General features: G+C 32.0%; 3 protein-coding genes across 3 annotated transcripts; all 3 read right to left on the reverse strand.

The window, feature by feature from the left end:
• Positions 1-306: 306 nt before the first annotated feature.
• LOC146957914 (RNA-binding (RRM/RBD/RNP motifs) family protein) lies at positions 307-3,448 on the reverse strand. Its single transcript, XM_085739587.1, has 8 exons — positions 2,984-3,448; positions 2,773-2,870; positions 2,622-2,687; positions 1,694-1,783; positions 1,427-1,495; positions 1,237-1,343; positions 988-1,094; positions 307-707 (listed from the first exon to the last, which is right to left on the reverse strand). The coding sequence occupies exons 1-7, from the start codon at positions 3,334-3,336 to the stop codon at positions 1,008-1,010; spliced, it is 870 nt and encodes a 289-aa protein (XP_085595713.1). The 5' UTR covers positions 3,337-3,448; the 3' UTR covers positions 307-707; positions 988-1,007.
• A 797-nt stretch (positions 3,449-4,245) lies between these two features.
• Positions 4,246-8,082, reverse strand: LOC146957915 (uncharacterized). The gene is made up of 14 exons (XM_085739588.1): positions 7,303-8,082; positions 7,081-7,192; positions 6,795-6,907; positions 6,585-6,707; positions 6,303-6,475; positions 6,151-6,226; positions 5,942-6,028; positions 5,702-5,782; positions 5,588-5,620; positions 5,311-5,364; positions 5,157-5,198; positions 4,953-5,031; positions 4,785-4,855; positions 4,246-4,664 (listed from the first exon to the last, which is right to left on the reverse strand). Exons 1-14 carry the CDS (start codon positions 7,483-7,485, stop codon positions 4,563-4,565), a joined length of 1,329 nt encoding a protein of 442 aa, XP_085595714.1. The 5' UTR covers positions 7,486-8,082; the 3' UTR covers positions 4,246-4,562.
• Positions 8,083-11,100: 3,018 nt separating this feature from the next.
• LOC146957916 (uncharacterized) lies at positions 11,101-14,869 on the reverse strand. The gene is made up of 14 exons (XM_085739589.1): positions 14,628-14,869; positions 14,430-14,541; positions 13,970-14,082; positions 13,757-13,879; positions 13,477-13,649; positions 13,281-13,356; positions 13,076-13,162; positions 12,754-12,834; positions 12,640-12,672; positions 12,328-12,381; positions 11,992-12,033; positions 11,792-11,870; positions 11,623-11,693; positions 11,101-11,521 (listed from the first exon to the last, which is right to left on the reverse strand). Exons 1-14 carry the CDS (start codon positions 14,808-14,810, stop codon positions 11,423-11,425), a joined length of 1,326 nt encoding a protein of 441 aa, XP_085595715.1. The 5' UTR covers positions 14,811-14,869; the 3' UTR covers positions 11,101-11,422.
• Between the last annotated feature and the right edge of the window lie 4,025 nt (positions 14,870-18,894).

Here is an 18,894-nt window from a genome sequence, read left to right on the forward strand (position 1 = left end):
ATGCTAATTATCTTGAAGTAGCAAAACATGCAGAAGTCATGCGTTGATGGCCGAGTACACCATAAGTATGACGAGCAAAAAAAAAATGGGGGAAGCAAACAAGGAAAAGAACAATGATTTGAAATTTATGACCAAAATTAAATTTTAGTATTTTTTGATAAAACCATAGTTAAAGATTTATTATTGTACAGGCTTATTGATTACTAGAAAAGAAGCCTACCAGAACAAGCCTGTTGGACAGAAAAGTATGTGTCAGATTCCATTTCATAAAGATGTCAGAGGTATTTAAGATCTATTTGCAAAATCTTTGGGCCAAAGGTGCAAATTAAAATGTTCAGTATGTTCAAAATGTAAATGTAGGGATATTGGTGAAATTTTTGAAAGTTCAGTGTGTGCAGGTGCACACCCTCATGATACACTAGATTCGCCTCTAGTGATCGCTGGTACGTGAAGACAACATTTCACTTCCTAAGAGCATGTGTGGTTATAACTTATAACTACTGAAAAACATCTCCGGAGAATATTATGGGTGTCTACACATCTGCTTGCACGTTGAAGATAAGTTGAATCAAATGGAGACAGAGGGGAAGGCTATATATCATGAAATGATAGAGAAGTAACTTGGTCAGGGGTATTGCACATGCCCCTTATAACATCATCGTCCAAGCCTTGTTGAATGAAGCATGCATTGCATTTAGCTCCCAAATCTGGAAGATATAAAAATTTGCTATGTTAAGAACAATGGCATGAGTGAACACTGGAAACAGACTGCACATCGATCGAATTCACTGTATATATGTTATGTCCACACCCACAACAAATTGGAAGTTTATGAAATGTGTATGAGCAGAGATAAATAATTGAATTATATGGTTCCATTTAAGATATAGACTGTATCAAGTACTTTTAAAAAAAATATTGAATTGACTTAACTAACGAGTCGAAGACTGAATTCATTCCACGGAGCTGGTAATTAATAGCAAATACCTTACAGACTTCTTTTCTTATCAAGCAGATGGTCTGGCACGACCCTTGTTGTATCTTGGTGGGGTGGTCTTGGCAACATCTACCACTATCATCCAGCCATTAATAATCTGCACGCACAATAAAATCGTTAACGTCTTTCTATTATGATTTATAAACCCATATTCTTTTTCTTCCTACATGACAATCACGAAGCAGAACCAGCGCAAAGCAAAATTGCATTTTACATACATGAAAGAAAGATGGATCTACCTTGCCATTCATCTCTTTGAGTGCTGCACTTGCGGCCTCCTCTGTGGTGTATTCAATGAATGCATAACCCTTGGACCTTTTTGAAATTTTATCTATAATAACTTTAACTGTCAAACATAACCATTTATTTATTAGTAAAAGCGCAGACAAAAGCCTTCTACAAGAGAACAATGAATGAAGTTGAAACTACCTTCAACAAGCTCACCAAAGCCTTCAAATGCGGCGCGTAAGGTTTTCTCAGATGTATAAAATGATAGCCCTGTTCAAGAGACAAATAACTGTCAAATGATAGCCCTGCAAGCAAAAATGTTCTCCCAAAGTATTTATTTATGCTTCCATTGAGAGAGTAATTCACACACAATTTTAGTTAAATAGTCGTAAGAACATCCAGATGAATAGGAGATAAAAGTTAAAACATGCTCTACACCTTAGAATCAATGTTATGTCGTGAGAATACCTGTCACAAAAAGTTTCTTTGTTTTCACAGAAGCTTCCTGACTTGCTTCAGAAGAATTTGGCATATTCAGACTATTTTCCAAATTTCTACCTGAACATATGTAGTTAGCAGGAAATCAAAGAAAAAAGTTACTGACAGCAGAAAGTAGAAAATCATGAACAAGCATAATTCAATGTCTGTGAGAATCATATCATCATTGAAAATGCATACCAAGTAGTTTCTATTGAAACATTTGCGAACTAGCTTCTACTTTAATATTTGATAAATGTTATATTACAGTAGATTGCTACTCTAATATAGTTTTCTCCTTCTGAACTAGTTTCTATCAAACCATTTATGTCAATGAACTACAAAATCATAACAACTGTAAAGAGCTGAATGAAGCACAGACTTTGACGCGGACGCGGACACGTTGAAATAAAGGACACCCACACCAATACATACATATTTATTTATTATGATTAAATAAAATTTGAACATTATCTTTGAGCAATCAATTGGTACACTACAAAATATGACAATTTTTCTACTCGTTCATCAAATCTACTATACTTAAAAGTTAAAAATGACGTAATCGAATCGAATTTAATGTCTACAACTCCTTCATTGATCATCACTACTTCGACATACTTTTAAACCTCATAGTCATAGAAGTGTCGGGGATGTGTCTAAGGAGTGTAAAAGTGTGTCAGAAGAAAAGAAGAAAAAGTTTATTTTGAGACACTTGTCTAACACATGTGGCACGGGTGTCGGACACCGATGTGTGCCGGTCACCAGGACATGCTTAATGCCAGAGGCGTCGGAGCTGACCAATGAAATATAAATTAACATAAAATATCATCCTAGATACAAGGACCAAAATCACACATACCACATAACTTAACTTATACCTAGGTAAATTTATAATATATTAGCAAAAACGGCAAACCTTCATAATCCTTATTTTCAGACTCAAAATTGTCATCTGGCTGAACAGACAAGACACCAGGCACACCTGCAACACAATCACAAGTTCACAACAAGCATTTCAAATTTCATTAACATGTTTGATTCAAAGGTTAAGAATCTACAAAACTAACCAGCTAGCTCATGTGCACAATCCTCATCAAGTTCACAACAAAACCCAAAATTGGTTTTCCATGAAACATGATATATACACATTTGTGCATCCTTCTCACTGCAAACAAACACCATTGTCATCAAATTTCAAAGCAAACAAGAAACCCAATAAAAAAGAAAAAAAAAAAAAAAAAGAAGAAAAAAAACGTAGATTTGAATGTCCTTACTTACTTTCCCATGATTTTGGTCAAAATTTGAGCATAATGGTCAACAATTTGAGCTTTGGTAACAACACCAACAGCAGGTTTATCCATTCTAACAACCCAATGCTTTGAATTTCCATTAGGGAACAACAACATATCGTTTTGTGGAATTGATGTTTGGTTAATTGTTGCTGAAATTCTAGTAAAAGAGGAATTACATGAAATGGAACAAGAAGAAGAGGGAAGATTATTAGAGTGATTGTTTTTGTTGGGCAGTTTTGTTTTTATTGGAAGTTGGTGAATTTGGGTTGTGTTTTTTGGTTTGAAAGAGGAAAAGGTTTGAAATTTGGTGAATGTAACGGAGAGAGACAGAACTTCCATGTTTGTAACACAATCCTAAGGTTTCATGGGAAGAAGTGAAACAGATTTCAGTGTCTTTGATTCATTCTCAATGGCTTTACAGTGTGAGAGTCATATCCTCAAAACCCAAGGTGTAGTGTTGTTTTTATTTTTGAATTATAAACAACCAGTGGGATTTTTGTTTTAATAAATAAAAATTTAGGTGAATTGAGTTTCGAAATAACTCAACCTTAAGACATAGATAATGTTGACATTCTTCCACCGACAAGGTCTTAAACAAATTTACTTGGTATTGGGAAATTTATCTGGTGAACACCATGGTATCCATGTAGTTTGGTTGAATATGTACTCATCATCCAATCAATCAATGTCATGTCATATTTTTATATTAATTTATTTTAGAATAAATTTAAATATTAAACGCATTTTGTTTAAAAGATATTTGTATTCGAGTATCTAAAAATGGGGTTTGCTAGGATACACCCACTAGTTTTTATTAAGGTGTGTTTTAGCAAAGATATAACTAAAAAGTTGTTAAATACACCTTAAGGTGAATGTTGCTAAAACACACCTTCTAAAAAATAAGTGGGTGTATGTTAGCAACTCTTATGGGCATTTGCTAGGATACACCCACTTATTTTTTAGAAGGTGTGTTTTAACAAGTTATAACTAAAAAGTAGTTAAATACACCTTAAGGTGTAGCTTGCTAAAACACTCCCACATAAAAACTAGTGGGTGTGTTCTAGCAAATCCCTCTAAAAATATATCATTTTTATCCTTAAATATAAACTCATTTCAAATTATTAGATGCACTTACTCTTTTTTTTTGAAACATAATGCTTTGAATATGAAAAGTTAATATCAATTACAACTAACATAGTATGTATATACCCACTAATTACAACTAAACATAATGCTCGATTGTTATAATTTCTCTAAATGCCAATTTACTCTTCACAAATTAGTTTCAACTTTGCGTAGTATTGTCTTCATGTTTAAGTGGTTGAGCCAAGATACATGAAGAGTTTGAGAATGGGGCAACATAAAATAGTAAACACCCACATTGACATTTGCCTATCAAAAAGGTCCACTTTTCTATTTTTCTTATATCATCATCGTAATTCCTAAGTCCTAACCCATACCAATTCTATGAATATATGGCAAGCATTGTATGAGGCAAGAGATGCCTTAAATTAATTATATCTCTACATTGTATAATTGGCCAATCATGTGTACAATTGATCCAATCAGTTATAATTCAGAAGCGGGTCTTGTTGGTTATCCTCCAAGTCTTCATCACTTGAACCAGTATCAGGATTTAGCATGCAAGCAAAAATCAGAGAAATTATCTGAAAAAATTGAAAAGATTTCAAAGTTAGTATTTACATTTTTTTTTCTTTTCACAATTCTCTCATTGTACCAAAATAACAACAACTAGATGATGTAGGAGACAGAAATGGATAGCTCACCATGCATACAGATGCACATATAATGCTAAAACCTTTGCATTCAAAGGGAGCATTGCTAGATAAAAACAGTGCTGAAATGAAACAGCAGTTATTATATTGTAGTATAAGGTGTCAAAATTAATGCAAAATAATGGTCTAATGAGAAGTTAGCTTTAGTATTCTACTCACAAGTCAAAGGACTCATAACAATTGGTGATAGTAAACCAGATATTGAATTTGCCCCAGCAATAAAAGTTTGTGCTTTTCCCTACAATGAAGTTACATCACAATATTCAGAAAAAGCAAATTATATGAAATGATGTTTGGCTAGTCTTTCTGATTAGATTTTAAAATAATAGTATGAGATAAAGAAAAAAAAAAAGGAAAACAAACCTGATTGGTTGAGCTTGATGCTTTAGAAATAATAGCATATGTCTACATGACAAGAAATATTTAATGGCAATATCAGGAGTCAAGACCATTGATTCTAACTATAAAAGTGGATAATAATTTTATCATATATGAGGAAAATTAATCTACTACTCACAGCAGGTTTCTCAAGGATATAGATAATGCCAAATGAGCCACCTAAGTATGGTACCTGCCATAGTGAATTAAACTCAATAACTTTCATTGTGGAAATGCAGGTTATGAAATTTTCAGCAAGCCATATAAACATGTAAATTTGTATAAGGACATTGTAACAGTCCATGATGCATAGTTAAAAAATAAAAATCACATTAGTTAAAAAATAAAAATCACATTAGTTATAAAATAAAAAGTGAAAGTAAAACTTGATATAGAAAGTTATCAATTTTACTTACCCAAGGTGCCCATGCTAATCCAGAAAGCCAAGCCTACACCAAAATACATTATGAAGAGAGCTTAGATATGATATTAGGAAGCATGTAATAAGAAGTAAAAGAAAGATAACTTACATATGCTATTGATGCAAGTAAGGCTGAGCATAGAATCACTTTCTCTCCAACCAAAGGATTAAGTATTGGAAGCAACACAATCTGGAAGAAGTTGACAGTAAGTACTTAAAACAAGAAACTCAACTTATCCTTATATAGAAGAATCACAAAAGAAACTATTTTGCTTTGTTTTAATTATAAGCATTGCAATCATCAGTATGGAGGTATCAAAAGGAAGAAATTTTCTGAGAACCGTTATACCTGAGAAAAGATTGAACCAATTCCAACCATCATCAGAAGTTCTGAGAACTGATCTTTGTTAAAACCAAAAACAGCTTTCAAATAGTACTGCATAGGAATTATGAGACTGTCAATTAAACTATGGAGTTAACTAAAAGAAATTTGCTAAATAGTAGTGACACAACAAGGAAAAAAGTTGAGGACTTCAATTAAATCAGTTGAAAACATACCAGCAAAACACTGTGTATGCCGGTCATTCCCAACTTATAAAAGAAAGAGACAAGAGCCACGCCTCTTAATGTATGACTGAAAAATTTGACAATATTTAGGATTCATGAATACATGTAAGTTCAAAAATGATGCTTAACATGGGACAGACAACCTGAAGATTACTATTTCCGCGGCATTCCTCATAGATTTGTATCTTCGGCTAAGAACATAAATAACTCTAGTACAGAAGCCTAACTCTTGGTTCTTTCCGGGATCCAGTTTCACAGTTTCAACTAGGAAGAAATGCATATAAAGTGGACAAAAGGTCAATAGTGCTATTGAAACCTGAAACCAATAAACCATAATTAAGAATCATAACCAAACAGTGAGTATAGAAAAAAAAAATCAACATACTTGATGAGAATTAACACAAAACTCAATGAACAAAGATTACCACAAAAATGTAGTTTTGAGGAAGAAACCGAGCAAAGACGTTCCCAATAACATGTGCAGCAGAAGAGAGACCAGTGATCCAACTAAATACTGCTGCTCTTTTGCTTTCATGAACAACATCTGCCTAAAAGAGAGGAAGTATAAATATGTAAATAAATTTTTTAACAATTTTCTTCTTTTGAAAATTTAGTTTGTTAAGAAAAAACCTCACCACATACGCGACAGAAATGCAGAAGATACTTCCTTGACTGATTATATGCGAAAATGTGCGAAGCACATAGTAGGCATATACAAATTCCTTAGATTGATTCCAAGCAAGTAAAGCTACAACAATGAAAAAATAAACAAATTGTCATTTCCTCTGGAGAAAAGTATTGTAAACTGAAGTAAATCAACATAAATGTTAAGGATATAGAATTTAATTACTTAGCATCACCAAAATAACATACTAGTATTTGTGTATGTCTTATAATTTGAGGAGGTGAAATTGTAATTACCAAAAGGTATTATACTGGTGGATATGGTAAGAAGGAGTAGAGGTTTGCGACCGTGTTCATCTGAAAGCTGACCCAAAAGTGGAAGTACCACCATCTTGAAAATTCCAGTAATCTAGAAGGAAAGAAAATAAATTTATCATTACATAAAAATGAGAACTCCTCAACTCATTAATAATATATATTAGTAGTGTTGGTTGATTTGATCATAGTGATAATACATACTGTTTGTTGAAGGCCATTGATGTAAATAGCTTTGGAGCAAGATGATTGTTGAGGGCACAATGCAGATGTTGTAACATCAACAAGAACAGAAACTGTCATTGCTTCAGCAATCCAATGAATGCTTAGTGGAAGTAACAAGTGGAATAAAGGCCTCAGCTCAAAGAATCCACTCCACCACGACATGTTTCTGAGATGAGATTTGATAAATTCTTAATAATTTGCATCAATCAAACGTTTGTACTTAATTGTACCTTGTTCAGTTGGATATAACTTATTTATATACGGTTGGAAAGGAAGAATACAGTGGCTGTGTTGTGATCAAAACCGATGTCAATACTTTGATGTGTGGAGTAAAATTCGCGTAAACCAAAGTTAGAGTCATAAGATAAAGGATAAGAAGGAAAATCACAACGATATTTGTTTACCTAATTCGACACAAATTGACATTCATATAAAGATGTCTTCAATTCATTCTCAAAGAGTTCTTTGTAAAGAGATAGAATTACAAGAAATAAGAATTCAACAAGACAACACTAATTTTTACCTTTTTTTCCAACTCTTAATTGTGGTCAACGTACTCAATAATTTGTTGCCAAAAATGTTTAAAAATGTTTCTCAACCCTAATATTTAACAGGCTTCCCAGTTTTTAACCTAACAAGTTCTCGAACTCCCACTTTTTCACGTTAAAAACTCGGCTTACATTCCGTGCATGGTGCCATGCGCCCCGCGAATAGGTACGTAGCCCGGCACATGGTGCTGCACGGCCCACACATGAGACAAAATCGCAACTCCTCGAAATTAAATTATTTCAAGGCATATTCAGCAAATTATACACGTGCTACACTCACTCTTGCTTCATGCTGACTTTCACTCTTTCTTTAATTTTGTACTTCATAACTCCTTAAAAAAAATTATATTCATATAACAACGGTTAATTAATTAATAACAGTTAATTAATTGCAAATATTTAATTAACAAGTAAACATGCTGATATACAAACAAACGTAATTTCAACCCTAAAAAAAACTGCTATACAAACGTTGAAAAAATCAGAATTTACGTCACTACATTGGCATGGGACATGGCATACATGTAGCATGAAAATAGCTCGATCGCCTTCCCATTTCTTGTTTCCTTCTTGCGGATAACTTACAATTGTAATATTTTATATTTTCAAATTTTGATGTGCATAGTTTGTTACCTATTGTTTGAACTAAGTTTTGTTCACGTCAAAAAAAAAACTAAGTTTTTGTTTAATGACAATTAATTAATATCAGTATTTTCTTTTTCCGATCAAAATTAATATCATTGAACTAAGTTTTGTTCACGTCAAAAAAAAAACTAAGTTTTTGTTTAATGACAATTAATTAATATCAGTATTTTCTTTTTCCGATCAAAATTAACATCAGTATGTTAATTATTATTTAGTATTATTTTTTTATTAGTACTACCGTCTTTTATTCTTTAAATTGTTTATTCTTTCTTATTAGCAAATCGGACGGCGAACACCAAACATTTATATATTTCAACGTTGTGAAATGAGACATTGAGCAAAAATACCACCAAAAAAATTCTAAAAATCAAATAAAATTAATGCAATTTTTTTTAAATTTTTCTGAGAATATGAAAAATTAAAAATGGATCGAAACGATGGAATTTTGAATTTTGAGGGGCGGAGTCCATAGGAAGTCTCTTATAAGGGAGTCATGATCCATGAATTTTTTTCTGATTTTCTGGGGAAGTTTCGGAGCCATCCGATCAAGTAGTCCAAAAACCCGATTTTTGACTAAGAACAGTTAATAATGACGCAAAACATAAACAGAAGGATGAGAGTTGGGAAGATTAATATTGTCCATAAAATTACTATCCATGTTACAAACATGTTTAGAATTTGTCTGATACAGTTCGGATTATATAATCTGAACTGTCTTTCCCTTGAAAAAGGGTGTTTAAGGGGTGTTCGGATTATATAATCCGAAAAAATCAAGTAGCGCGCCCTATTTTTTGAGGTTTTCGGATTATAAAATCCGAAAACTTCAAAAACTCATTTTTTTTTTCACCCTATAACAAAGGATAAACTGAATTTGGAAAATTTACAGGAGCATTTTTTCTATGTCATTTTCGAAAAATTTACAGGGCGCGCTAGTAAAGGACAGGGTGGAAAAAGTATAAGTCTTTTTCTATTACTTCATATGTTCTCTTAGAAAACTTGTTAGCTTTTACCATTTGTATTTACCAAAATTATGTTGGTCTCATATTTGAGCCTTGTGGAGGGAAAATAAATGGGTCTCCAATTAGGAATTTTGGTAAAGTAGACGGTTGAATAGGTGTTTTTTTAACATTTACGGTGGGATAGTCAACGGTTAACTTAACTCACATGTATCAAAAATAAGTAAAACGGAGAATTTGTATAATGTCCAAAAATAAATTACTAAAATAAAATTTGTAAATGATAAAAGATCAAAATGAATTGAATAAAGGGCAATTAGTCTTCGTGAGCTTAGCTCGGTTAGTACGGATAATGCATACAATATGCAAGGTCTGAGGTTCAAACACCGGCCATCATCAAAAAAAAAATAAAATAAAGGGCAATTAGTCCGTCAAATTTACATAGTAGTATTTTTGTCCCTTAAATTGATGAAATCCGATCAATTTATTCATTTTCTCAAATTTAGCAATACAACTTTAAAAATTATATTTCCCTCAAAAAAAAACTTTAAAAATTATATGTTTTGTCTTACTGCACAAAAGATTATTGCAGTCCTTATTTATCTTTTATTGATTTTAATGGATGGTTACTAAAGAGATTTTTTTGTGGACAGACTAAATTAATTATTATTTTTAAATTTAAAGGCTAATTTGATATTTCGTAAATTTGAGGGACTAATTTACTTGATTGTTACAATGTCACGAAACGTCGATTTACACATTACAAATTAGCTTCAACTTTACATATTGTCTCCATGTTTAATTAAGTGGTGGGTAGTTGAGCTAAGACACTTATAAAGAGTTTGAGAATGGTGACATTTATCATGGGAAGGGCTAATCCCTTCCCACCATGGGAAAGTTCCTTTTCTATGTACACTTGGCAGTCTACCAAGTTGGAAGAACTTATTGTTGGTCACTTCCCTTGAACAAACAAAAAATAATACAATATTATATTAAACTTGGTTGCATTAAAAAAAAAAGAATAGTTTTTTTAATAAAAAATAAAAGAATAGTTGCATTAAAAAAAAATTGTTACGTTATGCTTTTTTTGTTTTGTAGATGTTACGTTATGTTTTTTTAAAAGATTTACATTCAATTTTTTTTTTGGTACATTACATTCAATTTTTTTTATAGATAAGTTTTATTTTTTGTTACATAGATAGAAGAGTTACGTCCAGATTTTTTTTATGTTTAACTTTAATAAGTTTAAAAAACTGAAATAAAATAATATTAAAATAAGATTTTAGAAAATAAAAGTTATTTAAACAATAATAACTAAAAGACATATTAAATTCCTTAAAAAAAGACATATTAAATTAATAAAATTTATTATAAATTAAAAAAAAGTTCTTTTATATCATTTTATAATAATTAATAATTATACTAAAATAAAATGAAAATAAATACTGAAATCTAAAATAAAATATATACTAAATAATATATAAAAAGATATATTGAATTAATAAAGGCCCAAAGTTGTGTAGAAAACTCAATAAATAAAATAACATTTCCCCTATACTATGTGGGGTCCGAATTTTTGGTAATTGTCAAAAAACAAAAAGTTAAGAAAAGGTTGAAGGTAAACAATCTCAACCATTCAATTCTTTTAATAATATATCAATGGTCAAAATATGCCTTTCCCATGGTGGGAAAGGATTAGACCTTCCCATGGTAAATGCCACCTTGAGAATGGGCAACATAAAATAGTAAACACTGACATTTGACATTTGCCTATGAAAAGGTCCACTTTTATAATTTTCTTATATCATTATCCTAACCTTGTAACCCATACCCCAACTATATGAATATATGGCATGTGCAAAATGCAATAGACATTTGAGGCAAAGGATGCATTAATTAATTATATATCTACATCGCTTGATTGGCCTAGTATGTGTACAATTGATCCAATCAGCTATGATTCAGAAGCGGGTCTTCTGTGTTGTCCTCCAAGTCATTACTTGAAGGATTATTAGGAGTTAGCATGCAAGCAAAAACCAAAGAAATCATCTGAAAAAGTTGAAAAAATTTCTCAGTTAGAAGAGATAAACAACTAGAGGGTAGAATAGATGAAAGGAAATGATAGTGAAGACAGAAAATAGATAGCTTACCATGCATACAGATGCACATATAATGCTAAAACCTTTGCATTCAAAGGGAGCATCGCTAGATAAAAACAATGCTGAAATGAAACAACAGTTATTATATTGTAGCATAAGGTGTCAAAATTAATGTAAAATGGTCTAATGAATGAGAAGTTAGCTTTAGTATTCTACTTACAAGTCAAAGGACTCATTACAATTGGTGATAGTAAATCAGATATAGATTGTGCCCCAGCAATAAAAGTTTGTGCTTTTCCCTACAATAAAATTACACCATAAAATTCAGATAAAGAAAATCATATGAAATGGTGTTTATTTGGTAAGAGATAATGCTCTGTGGCTAGCTTCACTGCTTGTAGGTAAAAAAGGACAACAAACCTGATTGGTTGAGCTTGATGCTCTTGAAATAATAGCATATGTCTACATGATAAGAAATTAATTGCAATATCAGGAGACAGGACCATTGATTGTGACTATATAGAAGTGGATAACAATTTCAAAATTTAATTTGTATACACTATCGGTGCAAAATGTTTTTACATATGCGTCAAATTACATCTCACAATGTAGATATTTGGCGAGAGATAGTTTAGAATATAATACAAAAAAAGTGGCATCGTGGTTTGATTTTATTTGATGCATGTGTAAAAGAGTGTAAAAGAGGGTTATAGTACATAGAAATTAATCTAATTATTTTATCACATATCTACTCACAGCTGGTTTCACAAGGACATAGATAATGCCAAATGAGGCACTTAAATATGGTACCTGCATTCGTGAATGAAACTCAATTACTTTCAGTAAGAAAATGAAGATTATGAAATTTTCAGCAAACCATATAAGCATGTAAATTTGTATAAGCACATTGTAAGGCAGTGCAAAGAAATTACAGACTCCTGTTATAACTTCTTATTCAAGTTATATAAAAAAGCTTACTTTGAATACAGGTAATAAAACTGATTACAAGAGTTATTAAATGAAATGTGAAAGTAAAACTTGATATAGAAAGTTATCAATTTTACTCACCCAAGGTGCCCATGCTAATCCAGAAAGCCAAGCCTGCACCAAAATATATCATCAAAAGAGCTTAGATATGATATTAGGAAGCATGTAATAAGAAGTAAAAGAAAGAGAACTTACATATGCTATTGATGCAAGTAAGGCTGAGCATAGAATCACTTTCTCTCCAACCAATGGATTAAGTATTGGAAGTAACACAATCTGGAAGAAGTTGACAGGAAGTACTTAAAACAAGAAACTCAACTTTTCCATAATCAGCTTATCAAACATTAAAAGAAGCCAGATTAAACTCAACAGTTATAGAAATGAAAAAACAGTTATACACACTTATCCTTATAAAGAAGAATCACAAAACAAACTAGCTTGCTATTTTTATTATAATAGTTACAATCATTAGTTTGGAGGGATCAAAGGAAGAAATTTCCTCCGAGAAGCATTATACCTGAGAAAAGATTGAACCAATTCCGACCATCATCAGAAGTTCTGAGAACTGATTTTTGTTAAAACCAAAAACAGCTTTCAAATAGTACTGCATAGAAATTATGAGACTGTCAAGCTATGAAATTAACTAAAAGAAATTTGTTAAATAGTAGTAACACAACAAGGAAAAAAATTGACGAATTCAATTAAATCGGTTGAAAACATACCAGCAAAACGGTGGTTATACCAGACATTCCCAACTCGTAAAAGAAAGAGACAAGAGCCATGCCTCTTAATGTAGGACTGAAAAACATTACATTTTTTAGGATTCATGAATGTAAGTATATTTCACTAAAGAAAAATTATCAGAAAATAATTATACAGATAGTTATGTATATCGATGCTTAACATCAGACAGACTACCTGAAGATTACTATTTCCGCGGCATTCCTCATAGATTTATATCTTCGGCTAACAACATAACTAACTTTAGAGCAGAAGCCTAACTCTTGGATATTTGTGGGAGCTAGTTTTACAGTTTCAACTAGGAAGAATTGCATATAAACTGGACAAAATATCAATAGTGCTATTGAAACCTGAAACAAGTAGGCCATAATTAAGATTCATAACCTAACAAGAAGTATAAAAATAATCTAGACATGATGTATGAACATCAACACAAAACTCAGTGAACTAAGATTACCACAAAAATGTAGTTTTGAGGAAGAAATCGAGCCAAGACGTTCCCAACAACATGTGAAGCAGAAAAGAGACCAGTGATCCAACCAAATACTGCTGCCCTTTTGTTTTCATTGACAACATCTGCCTGACAGAGGAAAGATATATCAATATGTAAATAAAATTGTTTACCATCTTTTTCTTTTCAAAATTTAGTTAATTAAGAAATAAATCTCACCACATACGCGACAGAGATGCAGAAAATACTTCCTTTACTGATTATATACGAAATTGTGCGAAGCACATAGTAGGCATATACAAATTCCTCAGATTGATTCCAGGCAAGTAAAGCTACACCAATCAACAAGAATACAGTGAAAAAGGTGAAAACAGAAAATGAAAAAAAATCATATGTAATAATATAAACAATTTATACTCACTTATCCACTCTACAGTTGTTGCAGATGTTGCAAGTAAAGGGAAAAGTATTGTAAATTGAAGTGATCAACAATGTTAAGGAGAATTTAATGGATTTAATTCATATACACCGTAGTTTTTACACTATCAATCAATCATAACTGTTGGATCGTTGGAAACGTTTAACTTTTATCATAACTTTTTTACACTTACAGTAAATTAAACTCTAATTTAATTACTAAACATCACCAATATATTAGATTAAGAAAAATTGAAATTACCAAAAGGAAATATGGTGGTGGACATGGTAACAAGGAGTAAAGGCTTGCGACCATGTTCATCTGAAAGCTGGCCCAAAAGTGGAAGTACCATCATCTTGAAAATTCCAGCAATCTACAAGGAAAAAAGAAAATACATTAATGATCATAAAATAAAAATGAGAAAGTTGGTTGATCATATGAATTTGTGATAATACATACTGTTTCTTGAAGACCATTAATGTAAATGGCTTTGGAGCAAGATGATTGTTGAGGACATAAAGCAGTGGTTGTAACATCAACAAGAACAGAAACTGTCATTTCTTCAGCAATCCAATGAATGCTTAGTGGAAGTAACAAGTGGAATAATGGTCTCAGCTCAAAGAATCCACTCCACCACGACATGTTTCTGAGATGATATTTGCTTAATTCTTAACAATTTGCATCAATCAAACATTGTACTTAACTGCACCGTGTTCATTTGGACATTACTTATAGAGATCAACGAAAGAGAAAGGAGTGCGAGAAATACTTTTATGGTCACAAACCTAAATAAAAACCAATCACATATACGCATGTAACAATACATTTCGTTTAATTATATCAAAAATATATATTATTAAATTGTTTTCAGTTGTACATTTTTTCAAGTTTTGCAAGTCTGCCAAAATAAATCATATTTAGAGTTGTGACCATACAAATATCCTTTTAAGGAGTTCCACGTGCTACACTTACTCTTGTCTCATGCTGTTGACTTTTACTCTTTCTAACTTTATTATAGTAGCCAAGTATACATGGTTGTTGCTATAAAAAAAGTGTAAGTTAATAAAGAAAAATTCGGATAAGACAAGGATATCTCTGTTTGAAAATTATTTATTAAAATTGACTTTAATTTGTATAAGTTAATATGAAAATATTTAAACATATATCATCAATAACAACCAATGTTGATCTAGTTGGTAATTTTCCTTCCTAACTTAAGGACTTGGATAATATGTAATTGTAAAATCTTTTGTGGTTAACGTTTTCTAACCCTCAAAGCATATTTTTGGTGAATCAAGCAACTCAACTCACTTAATTATAGGTTCCTTTATTAGAGATAGATATAGATATGTGTCGGGTGTTAAATGTGGATACTTCTCTTGGTTAGTCATAATTTATATTTTATTTGTCCTTGTGAGCTAAGCTCGGTTGGTTGGGACAATGCATAATATATGAAAGGTTTGAGGTTCAAACCCCGGCCACCACAAAAAGAAAAAAAGATTCAACCACGTTAGTAACTCACTTAATTCTTTCAAGGGAAATGCTAACTTGTGCCCTTAGGGCACAAGATAAGAATCTTAAAATAGAATTAAACAATAAATATTGCATTGGAAAGATAAGTTTTTAAGCTTTTAAGGTTATGAATGCACAATTTCCAAAACTGAATTTCTATATTTAGTTTCTTATCTTGTGCCCTTAGGGCACAAGTTAACAAGACCCTTCTTTCAAATGAGACATGCTTATGCTAGAACCCATAACAGCTTAATTCACTCAATCTTTTTCCTTCACCATATATTTTGCACATTACCCAAAATCCAAATATGGCATGCCTAGCTTTTGCAAAATTGATCCGAAAACATAACATCTATAATTGGAACTCATACTATAAAAAAACTGTAGGATGTTTAATATGTTAGGTGGTATATTCACAACTCTCGACTTCTTACATCTCTTGGTGTGGATGAGTTTTGTCATGTTAGGTCGTATATTCAAAACTCACGACTCCTTACATTATTCAGTGTGGGTGAGTCTTGCCACTAAGATTTCTAAAAAATAAAAAACTATTTGATAAGATGTAATTAATTAAATAACCGGATAATAATATATATTTACTTAAGCTTGTTAATTTACGTAAAAAGGAAAAATCAAACTCGTTGATTAATTGCAAATACTATAAACAATAAACAATTAAACATGTTGATTTACAAATGTTGACAAAATTCGAGATTTACGTCACTCTATTGGCACGGGACATGCAAACATGGATCGATGTAGCATGAAATTAGCTCGATCGCCTTTCCATTTCTTGCAGATTACATGCACTTGTAATACGGCACCTATGGGTTGTATGTTCGTCTTGAGCAGAGATCTGACTGTTTAATAAAATTTGTTGTTTCAAAAAAAAAAAAAACATGCACTTGTAATATTTTTATTTCCAAATTTTGAAAGATTCACGTTACTGTTGGCCAGTTTTTTTTTAGATGTGCATAACTTGTTACTACCAATTGTTGAACTAAGTGCTGAAGATAATTGTCTCTCGAGTTAGATTTTTTTTTTTTGGCTTAATTACATTTTTGGTCCTCGTGTTTTGACCTACTCACGAAATTGGTCCTGCCCTTTTAAAATAGAACAAAATCGTCCTTCAATTATCATTTTTGTTGCATTTTTCGTCCTACCTCCTATTTTCAAACTCCATAAACGCAGAGAAATGGCAGTTTTAGGCAGTTTTAGACCTACCCCTATGCTCAACCATGAAATCAACAAGGAATAAAGCATGTGGGTACAAGAAATCTACTATATTCAGCACACTAACCAAAAAAACCCTAATTTGAAACATATCTTAGAAATTAGGGTTTTTTTGGTTAGTGTGTCGAACAAAATGGATTCTTTGTATCCACATGCTTTATTCCTTGTTTATTTCATGGTTGAGCATAGGGGGGTAGGTCTAAAACTGTTATTTCTCTGCGTTTTTGGAGAATAAAATGGGGGGTAGGACGAAAAATGCAACAAAAATGATAATTGAAGGACAATTTTGTTCCGTTTTAAAAGGGCAGGACCAATTTCGTGAGTAGGCCAAAACACGAGGACCAAAAAGTGTAATTAAGCCTTTTTTTTGAACTGATATCTTTTGTGCGCAACTACAATGCTTTTTAATTAGAGTAATCACTAATCAATGTAAATTACGTTTCATTTGTATACAATATTGATTGATAAAGATAGGATATAAATATAAGAGTAATGATATTTTGACATCTATTTGATGACAACTTTGTTGGCAACCTTGTTTTTCTCACTTCTTATTGGTCAAAAACAATGGAGAGAGAAAAAGGAAGAGAAAGAATAACAACATCATGTGAGTATGAGAGAGAAAGTTGTCCAAAAGTTGTCAAAATATCATTTCTCTAAATATAAATATAAATATAGATTTTTGAGAGGAGACATGATTATAGATATAGACTCCTTCAAAAGTAATTATAGATGTAAATTATGAGTATATCCTTCTAATCATATCACCAAATCATATGTGTCCTTCCAAACTCAAAACACATCCATAATTGTTAGAACAATTGTTACTGCAGCGGCCCCATCCATTTTTTATTTACACCCATGTATTCCAACAAGTGGATTGATGAAGCGGTTATAAGTCATTTTTTATTTCACGGTGTTATTGTCCACCTTTTTTTTTTTTTTTTTACAAAGGCTAACAAAAACAGGAAAGCAACAAAAAAGACAAAAATAAACGGAGAGCTAAGCTCTCAAATAAAAGGTTCCAGTAACATCACTTTGAAGGAGAAGGAGGAAATCTGTTGGTGGAGGTCGTGGCGAAAGTAGCATGAATTCGACAAGGCTCCAAGCCTATTTTTGTATAAGAATAAAATTATTTTTGTAAAAAAACTTAATAATGTTTAAAGAGTTCGACCACCAACCCCGGCCACTACAAAAAAAGAGTTCGACCACCAATTTGTATTTTGAATTTCAACTGCTCCGAATAATATGGACATAATGTATTACCAAAAAAAAATGGACATAATGTCATGCAATTTATATGTATATCTCAATGTGTAATCAAAAGATGGACTTTCATACCATAGATGTACGAATGATTTCCTTTAAAATTTAAAGAAATACTAACAAGTATTTTGAGACATTGTTTAAACAACAAAAAATAGTAACTTTTACATTGAAAGTTGTGTAATTATTGGTGGGTATCAAGTGTGAGTGATTATGTCCCACATCGATTAAGAATAGAGGAAACAAAGGATATATAAGAGAGAAAACCCATAAACCCATTGCCTTAAGGTTTTGGGTAAGAGTGTGGTGCTTGAGTCTTTTATGGTCATGGACGTTTGACACATTGCTGCCGCTCTCGGGGATCCTCGGGGATCCCCGGACTCCCTTCCCGGGTCCTTCCCAGGTAGTATGGTAGTATTACATTCTATTCTTTGCTTTTCAATTGGTCAATGTCAATCCTTTGCTTTTCAATTGGTCAATGTCAATCTTTGCTTTTCAATTGGTCTGCCGCTCTCGGGGATCCTCGGGGATCCCCGGACTCCCTTCCCGGGTCCTTCCCAGGTAGTATGGTAGTATTACATTCTATTCTTTGCTTTATGGTAGTATTACATTCTATTCTTTGCTTTTCAATTGGTCAATGTCAATCCTTTGCTTTTCAATTGGTAATTGGTCAATGTCAATCTTTGCTTTTCAATTGGTCTGCCGCTCTCGGGGA

Source organism: Medicago sativa, chromosome 1 (genome assembly GCF_051527215.1).
Source record: "Medicago sativa cultivar Bolivia chromosome 1, Bolivia_mono, whole genome shotgun sequence".
Lineage (NCBI taxonomy): Eukaryota > Viridiplantae > Streptophyta > Magnoliopsida > Fabales > Fabaceae > Medicago > Medicago sativa.

What these genes read in the sequence shown, in the direction of transcription:
- LOC146957914 (XM_085739587.1), bottom strand. Translation starts at nt 3,336, where the DNA reads ATGGAAGTTCTGTCTCTCTCCGTTACATTCACCAAATTTCAAACCTTT. An exon ending in TGAAAATAAGGATTATGAAG is followed by an intron (nt 1,784 to 2,621) that starts GTTTGCCGTTTT and finishes ACATATGTTCAG; the next exon opens with GTAGAAATTTGGAAAATAGT. An exon ending in CTTTGGTGAGCTTGTTGAAG is followed by an intron (nt 1,344 to 1,426) that starts GTAGTTTCAACT and finishes TATGTTTGACAG; the next exon opens with TTAAAGTTATTATAGATAAA.
- LOC146957915 (XM_085739588.1), bottom strand. Translation starts at nt 7,485, where the DNA reads ATGTCGTGGTGGAGTGGATTCTTTGAGCTGAGGCCTTTATTCCACTTG. An exon ending in GCGGAAATAGTAATCTTCAG is followed by an intron (nt 6,227 to 6,302) that starts GTTGTCTGTCCC and finishes CAAATTTTTCAG; the next exon opens with TCATACATTAAGAGGCGTGG. An exon ending in ATATCCTTGAGAAACCTGCT is followed by an intron (nt 5,199 to 5,310) that starts GTGAGTAGTAGA and finishes CTTGTCATGTAG; the next exon opens with ACATATGCTATTATTTCTAA.
- LOC146957916 (XM_085739589.1), bottom strand. Translation starts at nt 14,810, where the DNA reads ATGTCGTGGTGGAGTGGATTCTTTGAGCTGAGACCATTATTCCACTTG. An exon ending in TTGGTTCAATCTTTTCTCAG is followed by an intron (nt 12,835 to 13,075) that starts GTATAATGCTTC and finishes AACTTCTTCCAG; the next exon opens with ATTGTGTTACTTCCAATACT. An exon ending in TACTTGCATCAATAGCATAT is followed by an intron (nt 12,673 to 12,753) that starts GTAAGTTCTCTT and finishes ATTTTGGTGCAG; the next exon opens with GCTTGGCTTTCTGGATTAGC.